We start from the raw sequence: 12,798 nt of genomic DNA, 5'->3' as shown, positions 1-12,798 counted from the left end.
TAAAAGCCGTGGTCTTGTCATACGAATTCCTCCACACACCATGGCAGCAGGAGTAACACCGCTGTGTCTCTCCTAATCATTGGAACTATGGTATCTCATCCTAGGTCGCCGCCATATTCGCCGACGGAGGTCACCTGGGTTAGTGGATAACCGTGATCCATCGCTGAACACGATGGAATGCCATGCATCGGCAGACGTATTTCCCGGTCACTACACCTCTTCAGACGCAGTTGTTTGTGTTGTGGCGTTAACGACAGCTGACGCACTGGAGTGGTAATTCCCTAGTCCGGTGGCTGCTGGAGAGGGATGACACAAATTTTTGGGTGGAGTCCGTTACTTGCCTTTGTAACATTATGTGATTGCCTTATCATTTTAAATCATTCACTAATCGAGCAGTCGCTCGGCAACAGCTACAGTTAGCAAATAATGTTGCGAGAATGTAAAAGGTGAACGACCTGTGACGTAACTTGTTTATTGTCGAAGCGCCGTCAGAGATGCAGTGAGTTATTGACTTTGAAAACCGCGGCGCGGAAAACGGACAGAAGAATAACACTTCTACACTTTTTTTTTTTTTTTTTTTTTTTATGTACGAGATATTCTCGATGAAAAGTTACTCATTCTTCTCTTGTCTCTTGTAACTTGTGTCGGACGCGCATGTCTTGCCGCCGTATTATTATCGTTAAAAATAATATTGTTTTAGTGTAAAGTAAATGTGTAATACTGAAAGTGCCTAGCAGTAGATTTATTGTGCGACGTGTATGTGAAAACGTCAAAGGAATTGTTTTCATTACGAGAGGTGCCAGTCAAAACGGCATCCATGTTAAATCCTTCATTGCAGTGTAAGTTCGTCTATTAATTGCCATAAATTCAGACTTAAATGGAACTGGTGTATGGACTATTTATTTAATATAGAATCTATGTCTCACTCCTTCATGAAGTTATTTAATTTTCTTTATGTTTCTGCCAAATAGAGAGTTCACAGTCACGAATTCTTTCGTCGAGTTCGAACGGAAGTTGCATGCGGCGAAATATTTTCTCCGCACCATATTCTACTGGTAAATGCATGATAAACTACGGTCCCTTAGGAAATTCATGTTGAGCTATCCAAAAATAATTATATTTTAAATAGGCATTTACTCTCCTCTGCAATGCAACTTCCGACTGATCAGACGATCAAACAAGAAACAGCCGCACACGGTCGGCGTTCGCAAATATGTTTCCACCGCTGATTACAGCTATATGTTACAGCACAAAAGTAAACATATTGTTATAATTAGCGACTACGAACGGGGACATTTATAACTGTATGTTTATGTATACACATTACGTAAACATATCGTTATGCCTTCCAGGAAAGCTCTCGCACTCAAATTATTCTTGGGACCGAGAGCTTACTGAAATCTAAGGTGAAAAGCTCTAAGACATTTAACGAGTAGTGGAACATGTATCAGAAAGACAGATTAAAGGCTATAGGAGGGTGATGGTTGCTTGAGGTCGACAGTATTATTGTCGCTATAGAGGTATGGGTGGAGAGCGCCAGCGAAGTTATCTTGTCGCGGATAACTTGTCTCTATGGCAGGTCTATGGCAGGGTCAGTAGCACGTAAACAGCCAGATACCAGTTAACCTACCAAGTATAAACTGGGATGTCTATGAATTCATTGCGGGGGATACAGATAGACAGTTGTGCGAGTTGCTTTTGAACACATTTTCTGAAAACTGTCTTGAGCAGCTAGCTCGGCAGCCCACACGCAGTGGAAATAACTTAGACCCTGTAGATACAAATAGGCCGGGTATTATCGACAACGGTGGTTAGCCTTCATTATGTCATTATAGTAACTATGGTTACGAAAGTTAATAAACCAGTCAAGAAGGCTAGGACAGTGTTCCCGATATATAGGGCATTAAAACAGTTATTACCGTCTCACTTAGACAGTGAGCAAACGTCACTTAGTTCCAGTACCATGGTCGTAGAAGGATTATGGGCAAAGTTCAAGCAGATTTTAAATCTTGGTCTGAAGCGTCATCTACCTAGCAAGGGGACTAAGGATGGGAAAGATCCATCAGGGTTTAATAACGAAATTTGGAAGATGCTGAGGAAGCAGGAGCTGTTCCACTTTGGTTAATTTAGAATACAACCCACAAATGACGACAAGCAAAGGTTAATAGAGATCGTTGCGTCTGTGGAAACGTGTATGCGCCAAGCATACGACTTCCACCGTCATATCCTAGCAAAAGATCTGACAGAGAACTTGAGAAAATTCTGGTCCTATGTAAAGTCGCTAAGCGGGTCTAAGGATTCCATTCAGTCCCCTGTTACCAGACTGGTTTGGCAGTTGAAGATAGCAAAACGAAAGCCGAAGTTTTAAATTTCGCGTTTAAGAAATCGTTCACGCTGGAGAACTGTAGAAACATACCGTCGTTTGACCATCAGACAGACTCCCGTATGAACGACCTAGGGATAAGAATTCCTGATGTATTGAAACAACCGAAATATTTGAAAGCAAATAAGTCACCAGGTCCGGATGGAATCCCTATTCGGTTTTACAAAGAGTACTTTACGGCACTTACCCCTTACCTAGCTTGTGTTTATCGCAAAATTACAGATCACTATCCCTAACCTCGGTTTGATGCAGGATCCTTGATCATTTTCGTAGTTTGAATATAATAAACTTTGCTTGAGACTGAGAATATTATCATGACAAATAAAAACACCTATAACCGTCCTTATGATTTTATTTTATTTTGTCTCTACCAGTTTCAACGCACTGAAGGACGGCTGTAGGTGTTATTATTTGTCACGATAGTAAACGGCCGTCGTCCACGAGGCCTCCTGTTAAAAGGATGGACATACAAAAGCTTGAGAATATTATGTCAACAAATAGGATGATTTAGGATCTTTGGATGAAGGGGAATTTCTTGATTTCCGGAAAGCATTTGACAGGACCATTGCAGGCTGTTAAGAAAGGTACGAGCATATGGAATAAGTAATAGAAGACTCCTTAAGTAGTAGAATCCAGCATGTTGTCCTCGACGGTGAATGTTCATCAGAGGCAGGAGAATCGTCAGGAGTTCCTCAGGCAAGTATGATAGGACCGCTGTTTTTGTCTACGTACAGAAATGATGTGGCGGACGGGATAGGCAGAAATCTGTTTGCTGATGATGCTGTGGTGCTTGGTGAGGATTAACAGTCGAGTAACTATAGGAAGATACAAGATGACAGACTATATTTCTAGTTGGTGTGATGAATGGCAGCCATCTATAAAATTGGAAAAATATGAGTTAACTCGGATGAGTAGGACAAACAAACTCGTAATGTTTGGATACAGCATTAGTAGTGCCCTGCTTCACACAATGACGTCGTTTAAATATCTGGGCGTAACAAGTATAAAGTGATAGGAAATGAACGACTATGTGAGGGCTGTGGTAGGGAAGGCTAATGGTCGACTTCGGTTTACTGGGACAAGTTTAGGAAAGAGTGGTTCATTTGTATAGGAGACTGCATATAGGATAAAAACGGAGTCAAGGACGACATGGAAGCAATCCAGAGGCGGGCTGCTACATTTGTTACCAATAGGTTCGAACGGCACGTAAGTGTTACGGAGATGTTTCGGGAACTCAAATGGGAGTCCCTGGAGGGAAGGCGACATTCTTTTCGAGAAGAATTATTTAGGAAGTTAAGAGAACCGGCATTTGAAGCTGACTGCCGGATGAGTCTACTGCCGCCAGCATACATTCCGCACAAGGGCCACGAAGATAAGATACAGGAAATTAGGGCTACTAAGGAGGCATACAGACAGTCGTTTCATCCTCGCCCTGTTTGTCAGTGGATCAGGAAAGGAAATGACTAGTAGTGGTAAAGGGTCTTATCTGCAACGCATGGTGCGGGATTTGCAGAGTATCTATCTGGATGTACACTGAAGAGCCAAAGAAACTGGTACACATGTGCCTAATATAGTATAGTGCCCACGTGAGCATGCAGAACTGCCGCAACACGATGTAGCATGGACTCGACTAATGTCGAAGGAACTGGAGGGAACTGACATGGTGAATCCTGCAGGGCTGTCCATAAATCTGTAGGAGCACAAGGAGGTGGTGATCTCTTCTGAACAGCACGTTGAAAGTCATCCCAGATATACTCAATAAAGTTCGTATCTGGGGAGTATGGTGGCCATCGGAAGCGTTTAGGCTCAGATGAGTACCTCTGGCTCCACTCTGTATAATACTAGACGTGAGGGTGGTCGCATTGACCTGCTGGAATTGCCCGTCGGAATGCACGATCGACATGAATGGATGCAGGTGACCAGGCAGGGTGTTTAAGTACGTGTCCTGCGTCTGAGTAGTATCTAGACGTATCAGGGATCCCATATCACTCTAACTACACACCATTACAGAGCCTCCACCAGCTTGAACAGTCCACTGCTGACAAGCAGGGTTAATGGATTCATGAGGTTGTCTCCATACTCATCACGTCCACCAGCTCGTTACAGTTTCAAACGAGATTCGTTGAACCAATCAACATGTTTCCAGTCGTCAACAGTCCATTGTCGGAGTTGACGGTCCCAGGCGAGGAGTAAACCTTTGTGTAGTGCAGTCATCAAGGGTATATGAGTGGGCCTTCGGCTCCAATAGCCCGTATCGATGATATTTCGTTAGATGGTTGATGGCACAGCGTTGAAACCTGCTACAGTATGTGGAAGTATTGAAATCTGCAGCAATTTGCAGAATGGTTGTACTTCTGTCACGTTGAACAATTCTCTTCAGTCGTCGATGGTCCCACTCCTGCAGGATCTTTTCTCGGCCACAGAGATGTAGGAGATTCGATGTTTTACCGGATTCCTCGTATTGGCAGTCCACTAGTGAAATGGTCACACGGGAAAATCTGCACTTCATCGCTACTTCGGAAATGCTGTGTCCCATCGCTATTGCGCCGACTACAACACCACGTTCAGACTCACTTAAATCTTGATAACCTGCCATTGTAGCAGCAGTAAATGATCTAACAACTTCGGCAGACAGTAGTATTATGTAGGCGTTTCCGACCGCAGGGACGTATTCTGCCTGTTTACATATCCATTTATTTGAATACGCATGCCTATACCAGTTTCTATGTCTCATCAGTGTTGATGGTTCAAATGGCTCTGAGCACTATGGGACTCAACTGCTGTGGTCATCAGTCCCCTAGAACTTAGAACTACTTAAACCTAACTAACCTAAGGACATCACACACACCCATGCCCGAGGCAGGATTCGAACCTGCGACCGTAGCAGCAGCGCGGCTCCGGACTGGAGCGCGTAGAACCGCACGGCCACCGCGGCCGGCTCCAGTGTAGATGTATATGTAGCATGGCAGGTGCAGATGTGAAGGTGTTACGATACTCCGGTTGCACAATGCAGCCATCGTGTCATTTATTAGTCCTCACTTTGCACCACAGTCCAACACCAGGACTCTGTAACATCCAAACACACCACAGATCTAGATTATGCACGATCCGACCAGCCGGCCAAATGGACACCCACGAGAATTTTTCCGAACACACTGACGCTGTCTTAACACAAGTAAGCGTTATCTCTGTGTCCTTCACTATGACCACTAAGCATAAGACCCTGTTCACTCCTCGTACAGATCCTACCATGCATGGAAACAATAAACAGGAACAACACTAATTTACTCTAGTGGTCGTTATACCTGTCAGACGGAATTGTAACTCCAACAATTTAGGGACCCTCCAATGTTGTGTACATATACGAAGTTACATGTCTTCTGCGTGCGTCACTTTTTTTGGGGGGGGGGGGCAGTATATTAACGGAACTTGCGCTCTATGCTGCTGTTCGAGGTGCCTAATCATCAGGCTAATCGGAAAAGACGTTGATCCCGGTACAATGTGCAAGAATTTTCCACAAGTACATCAACGCAGCGCGAGCCATTCTTCCTATCTCTAGCGACGCATTACTAAAAGAATCCAAATTTTGTCTTGTACAAATTCCTTTACAAAGTTTTCAGTCTGTGTTGGGTTCAGAATTCACAGTACACAGGCTACAATATGAAACCTGAAGCTCAACACGCCGTCAAATCAGTCGGATGTCGTACATGTTTCCAGAAATCATAGTCGTATCCTACAACAGAAGTTTGAACCAATACTTACCTCGTACACACTTGTATTTGCAACCTGAGGTATCGAACGTCGAGCTTTATTTTCCAGTGTCCTATTCTGTTGCATTCTGTACAAGACGAAATGCAAAATCAGCCGTGCCCGGAAATCACAGTCGATCGCCAACACTGCTACGAAATACAGCCGCCGTAAAGGCCTCCGCTATTTCATGGGTGTAGTGTATGGAAAAGTTGTACACTTCCTTTATGCATCCCTACAGTATTTGCCTAACAACACTGCGATCTACTACAGTAAACAAATCTTCTAAACAAATGCTGTTTCTATACTTCTTTTCTTTAACAATTACATTACCATTCCTATTTTCCCTCTGAATACGCGGCATACAAGTTCACACTTATTTTGACAAGGGAGACTGAACCGAGAGAAACGCAAACGTAACTAGAATGTTCAAAACAGTGTGACAAATATGCCTTGAACCGATAGATTAAGTTCAAGTCTCTGGCATGCACCAGTGAAGATTCTACTTGAAGTAGTATCAGATTCTTTATTGCGCTTTCTGACTTTGTTTTGTTATTCACCTACTACTACTATTGTTCACGTGTGGTCCTCTGATGCGATATCGCAATGCTCCCTTTCTTCGGTCGCAGTTATTATATATTTTCATTGTGTTTTGGAGATAAAAGATGTTGTGAAAGTAGCTAGAGTTCTTAATTGATGTAGAATAAATTTTTGCTTCTTGAAGTAGAACAGGTTTGAAGCAAATACTCACCATTATAAATTTCACCAGGTTTTTCTTCATTCCAGTAGCTGGTAAGGAGCCGTAAACTTGACGGAACGACGAAAAATAATAATTTGAGATTGAAAAAGCTTATTCCACTCTGTAACATTATAAGAAACAATGGAATAATATTAGAAAGGTCAAGAGAGAAAAAAGTTTTGTTTAAGTGTAAAATAAATGAAAATTACAGTAACTCATCCAATATTACTTGTTATATAATGGTTCAAATGACTCTGAGCACTATGGGACTTAACATCTGAGGTCATCAGTCCCCTAGAACTTAGAACTACTTAAACCCAACTAACCTGACAACACACACATCCATGCCCGAGGCAGAGTTCGAACCTGCGACAGTAGCAGTCGCGCGGTTCCGGACTGAAGCGCCTAAAACCGCTCGGCCACCGTTGCCGGCTATTACTTGTTATACAACAACATCAAGACAACTTGTCGCCTAACGTTGTTACCAAAAATCTTGAAAAGTTCTGAATCGATTTACTTCAAGTTTTTACACGGTCCTGTAACAAACATTTTGACTGACATCATATACATATACACGCACTGAAGAGACAAAGAAACTGCTATAGGCATACGTATTCAAATATGGAGGTATGTAAACAGGCAGAATGCAGCGCTGCAGTCGGCAACTCCTATATAAGATAAGAAATGTCTCTCGCAGTTGTTAGATCGGTTAATGTGCTACAGTGTAGTCGGCGCACGAGCTATGCGACACATCATCTCCGAGATTGCGATGAAGGGGAGGGGGGGGGGGATATTCCAGTACGACCATTTCACTGATGTACCATGAATATCACGAAGCCTGTAAAACATCAAGTCTCCGACGTCACTGCGGCCGGAAAAAAATCCTGCAGGAATGGCAAAGACGATGACTGACGAGAATCGTTCAACGTGACAGAAGTGCTACCCTTCCGCAAACTGATGCAGATTTCAATGCTGGGCCATCAACAAGTGTCAGAGTGCGAACCATTCAACGGAACATCATCGATATGGGCTTTCGGAGCCGAAGGCCCACTCGTGTACCCTTGATGACTGCACGACACAAAGGTTTACTCCTCGCCTGGGACCGTCAACTCCGACATTGGACTGTTGATGACTGGAAACAGTTTGACTGGTCCGACGAGTCTCGTTTCAAATTGTATCGAGCTGGTGGACGTGATGAGTATGGAGACAACCTCATGAATCCATGAACCCTGCATGTTAGCAGGGGACTGTTGAAGCTGGTGGAGGCTCTGTAATGGTGTGTAGTTAGAGTGATATGGGATCCCTGATACGTCTAGACACTATTCGGACGAGTGACACATACGTAAGCATCCTGTCTGATCACCTGCATCCATTCATGTCCATCGTGCATTCCGACAGACTTGGGCAATTCTAGCAGGACAATGCGACCCCCCACACGTCCAGTATTGCTACAGAGTGGAGCCAGAGACACTCTTCTGAGTCTAAACACTTCCGCTGTCCACCAAACTCCCCAGACATGAACATTATTGAAACTATCCGGAATGCCGTGCAATGTGCTGTTTAGAAGAGATCTCCACAGTCTCGTACTCTTACGGATTTGTGGACAGCCCTGCAGGATTCACGGTCTCACTTCCCCCCCCCAGTACTACTTCAGACATTAATCGAGTCCATGCCACGTTGTGTTGCAGCACTTCTGCGTGCTTATGGGAGCCCTACACGATATTAGGCAGGTGTACCAGTTACTTTGGGTCTTCAGTGTACAATACGTAAAAGAAAACATTGATAGCAAATCTCTCGAAAACGTTTTAACCGAATTACGTCAAATATTTAAACGATGCCCTTATAAAAGTTTGGACGCATATAAGCTGTACTATTTGAATACATATGATATGTGAACACATATTAATATAAAGGGGAAACATTTTTAGCAAAAATCTCGAAATGCTGTTGACCACTTTACTTCAGATTTTTGTACGATGCTCTAATAAACATTTGAAACGACACGAGATCCATATTTATGATGTATATAAAGTAGAATTATACATTCAAAATATAATAGGGAAAAGTTGTCAGGAAAAACCTCGAAATTACTTCACAAGTTTACTTCGAATTTTTACTTGATAGTCTAATACAAATTAAGGCGGATATGGACTATATATATATATATATATTAAACAATGCACAGTGTATATGTTAAAACTATCTGTGAGAAAGAAAATGCTGTGCTGTGAACATGTGTGGTTTCTTTTTCATTCTCGCAGTCACTTATAGCTATAATACATTTAAATAAGAAAGTTGTGTAACTGGTTTTCGTCATTGGAAGCTAATACATTGAAACTGCTATCCCCTCAGATCCAGTAGCAGGAGAAACACCCACATCACGTACGATGATATCCTCAACTGATTTACGTAATTACCATGAATAACTTCAGTGCACAACCAAGGATTCGGTGGCGATAACAAAATACAAGGCTCAAGTTCAGGGAGAGGGGGAATGGGGAGATCATCAAAAAGGGCGCGGTAAAGACATGTAAGGAGGAGATGGACAGAGAACGGAAGAAGAAGAGCTGCCGGGTTTGCTAGTTGTTTTCAACTTCGTCGTTAAATCAGTGCTTTTGTTATTAATAAAATACTTGTGTGGCCTGTAACTGAAAAAAGTGACATGATGATTTCTCCATTGGCAAAAGATTCCGGACTGGTCCCTCATTCGAATATGGGGGGAGGGGGGGGGACTGCGAAGGGGAAGGTGACCATGAGTAAGGATTGAATAACCAGCTACAAATCACGGCGTGGAGTGTTAGAAGTTTGAACGTGGCAGGGCAACTAGAAAATCTGAAACTGGAAATGTTAAAGCTCATTCTAGATATAATGGGAGTAAGTGAAAAATGGAAAGAAGACACGGATTTCTGGTCAAATTGTAGGGTAATAACAACAGCAGCACACCTTTGGTGTTACAGAGTAGTATGTCTTATGACTGGGAAAATAGAGCAGAGGGTAAGTTACCATGGACAGGTCAGTGATAGGGTTCTATCCAGGAGAAGACATAGACTCATATGAGAATTTAGTAGTGATCAGGAGTAGACAGAACGCTAAAGACACTAGTCAGAATCGACAGTAAACCAACACCTACAACAGTAGTTCAGGTATCTATGCCGACACGTCACAAGCAGAAGATGAAGAGATAGGGAAAGTCTATTTGGATATGAACGGGTTATTCAGTATGTAACGGGAGATGAGAGTCTAATAGTCGTGGGTGATTGGAATGTCGTTGTAAGGGGAGCAGAGGAAAAGATTACGGGAGAATATGGACTTGATAGTAGGAATGAGAGAGCATGAACACTAATTGAGTTTTGCGGTAAATTTGAGATGGTAATGACGAATACTCTGTTCAAGAATCACAAGAGATGGAGGTATACTTGGAAAAGGACGGAAGATACTAGAAGATTTCAGTTAGATTACATCGTGGCCAGTCAGAGATCCGAAAATAAAATTTTGGATTGCAAGGCGTACCCAGGAGCACATATAGACTCAGATCACAATTTAGAAATGATCGAGAGTAGGTTGAACTTTAAAGACACTAGTCAGAAACAATTAGTGTGCAAAGAAATGGGTTACGAAAGCACTAAGGAATGTTCTCTGGGGTGAAGGAATCAAAAAGAGCAGTTACGGAAGTTAGAAAGGAAAACCTAGGTACAGGGAAGGTAACTGCGAAGAAACCATGCCTAACAGAAGAAATACTTCAGCTGATGGACGAAAGGAGGATGTATAGAAATGTTCCTGGGAATTTAGGAATACAGAAAGACAAGTCATTTGAAAATGAAATAAGTAGAAGGTGCAGAAAAGCTAAGGCGATATCGGTACATGAAAAATGTGAAGAAATCGAAAAAGAAATGATAGCCGGAAGAAGTGAGTAAGCACATAGAAAAGTCCGGTGAAATGAAAAGTAAGGGAGATAGCATTAAGAGTGACATGGGAATTCCAGTATTAAACACAGAAGGTCATGAGAGTGCACTGACAACCTCTATCGTGGGGATGACATGTCTTGTGAGATGATTGAATGGTAGAAGAGAGGATTCAGTACAAGAATCAGATTTAAAAAGAACTTTGGAAGACAAAATCAAATAAGGAAAAAAATATAGATAAAATTCCATCAGGATTTCTGAAATATTTGGGGGAAGTGCCAACAAAACGATTAGTCACGTTGGTGAGTAAAATACATGATAATGGCGCAATGTCTTCAGACTTTCCGAAAAACATCATCCACACAGTTCAGAAGAGCCGACAAGTGAGAGAATTATCGCACAATCCGCTGAACAGCTCATGTGTCCAAATTACTGGCAGGAATAATATAGAAAAGAATGGAAAGGATATAAATGATAAGATTTGCATATAATATTGCTGTCATCAGTGAAAGTGAAGAAGAAGTACAGGATCTGTTGAATTGAATCAACAGTCCAGTGAGTACAGATTACGGATTGAGAGTGAATGAAAGGAAGACGAAAGTAATGTGAAGTAGCAGAAATGAAAGCAAGGTGAGGCTTAACATTTGAATAGCTCATCGCGAACTAGACTAGGTAGAGGAATTCTGCTACCTAGGCAGCAAAATAATCTATGACGGACGGAGCAAGGAGGACACAACTAGCAAAGTAATAGCCAGAACGGGCATTCCGGGCCAAGGGAAGTCTACTAATGACAAATGTAGGTCTTGATTCAAGGAAGAACTTTCTGAGAATGTACGTCTTCTGTAAAGCACTCTATAATAGTGAGACGTGGACTGTGGCAAAACTGGAACAGAAGAAAATCGAAGCATTTGAGATGTGCTGCTACAGAAGAATGTTTAAAATTCTGTGGACTGATAAAATAATGAATAAGGAGGAATCTATGAAAAACACTGACAAGAAGGGATAGGATGGTAGGATCCCTGTTAAGACATCAGGGAGTAACTTCCATGGTACTAGAGGGAGCTATAGTGGCTAAAAGCTATAGAGGAAGACAGAGATTGGAATACACTCAGTGAATAATTAAGGACGTATGTTACAAATCCCACTGCGTGATGGAAAGGCTAGCATACGAGAGGAATTCGTGACAGGTCGCATCAAATCCGTCAGAAGACTGATAACTGAAAAAAAGAGATCCTCCTTCTACACTTGCCTATTGTGGTACTCATCTTCCCCCACTGTTCCTTGCTGTCTTTTTCATTAAGGTTCGCACTGTGCGATTTTGAGAGATGACAAGTGGCTACGCACTTGCCGGCCGTTGTGACCGAGCGGTTGTAGGCGCTTCAGTTCGGAACCGTGCTGCTGCTACGGCCTCAGGTTCGAATCCTGCCTCGGGCATGGATGTGTGTGATGTCCTTAGGTTAGTTAGGTTTAAGTAGTTCTAAGTCTAGGGGACTGATGACCTCAGATGTTAAGTCCCATAATGCTTAGAGCCATTTGAACCATTTTTTGACTACGCACTGTGTTAATAGTATCAAATTCAACAAATGCACATAATTACTTCTTTCGTAGATGTCTATACTTTACTACGTCCTTTGCTGCTATTAGAAATGTCACTTGTCGTGGCTTAATTTTATTACTTTCTTCTTTATTTCCGTCAATTTTCAGGAAATTCTATGATCTTATGAAATATCTGTAGAACATGAATAGAAGATCTGGTAAGAGTTGCGGCACCATATTCATTACACTCGATAGACACAGAGGGGAGTTAGCTAATAACAGCACACATTACGGTGTTCTTTCAAGTGGAACGTTGTCACATACTGCCACGCCTATACGCCAATGACGTGCGCCGCAGATTACTGACTGAGAGATTCTTTTGACAAAACGTCTCGCACATTAACACTGTGACATCCATTCGCAGTGCAATGTTTCAGTATATGTATATATTTTTTTTCTTTATTGTTATTTTGAAACCTGTATTACAGGCA

At 42.3% G+C, this 12,798-nt stretch overlaps 1 protein-coding gene across 1 annotated transcript in view; it reads right to left on the bottom strand.

The window, feature by feature from the left end:
- The window catches only part of LOC126092840 (carboxylesterase 5A-like), a 159,355-nt gene extending 152,423 nt beyond the window's left edge, over positions 1-6,932 (bottom strand). The window contains exon 1 of the mRNA XM_049908570.1: positions 6,882-6,932. Coding sequence (XP_049764527.1) covers positions 6,882-6,911 — 30 coding nt within the window. The 5' untranslated portion in view covers positions 6,912-6,932. The remainder of the gene's footprint in view (positions 1-6,881) is intronic.
- Positions 6,933-12,798: the final 5,866 nt, after the last annotated feature.

Source organism: Schistocerca cancellata, chromosome 7 (assembly GCF_023864275.1).
Source record: "Schistocerca cancellata isolate TAMUIC-IGC-003103 chromosome 7, iqSchCanc2.1, whole genome shotgun sequence".
In the NCBI taxonomy this organism is placed as follows: Eukaryota; Metazoa; Arthropoda; class Insecta; order Orthoptera; family Acrididae; genus Schistocerca; species Schistocerca cancellata.
The sequence above is the reverse complement of the archived record's forward strand: the minus strand, read 5'-3'. Positions and strand labels throughout refer to the sequence as shown.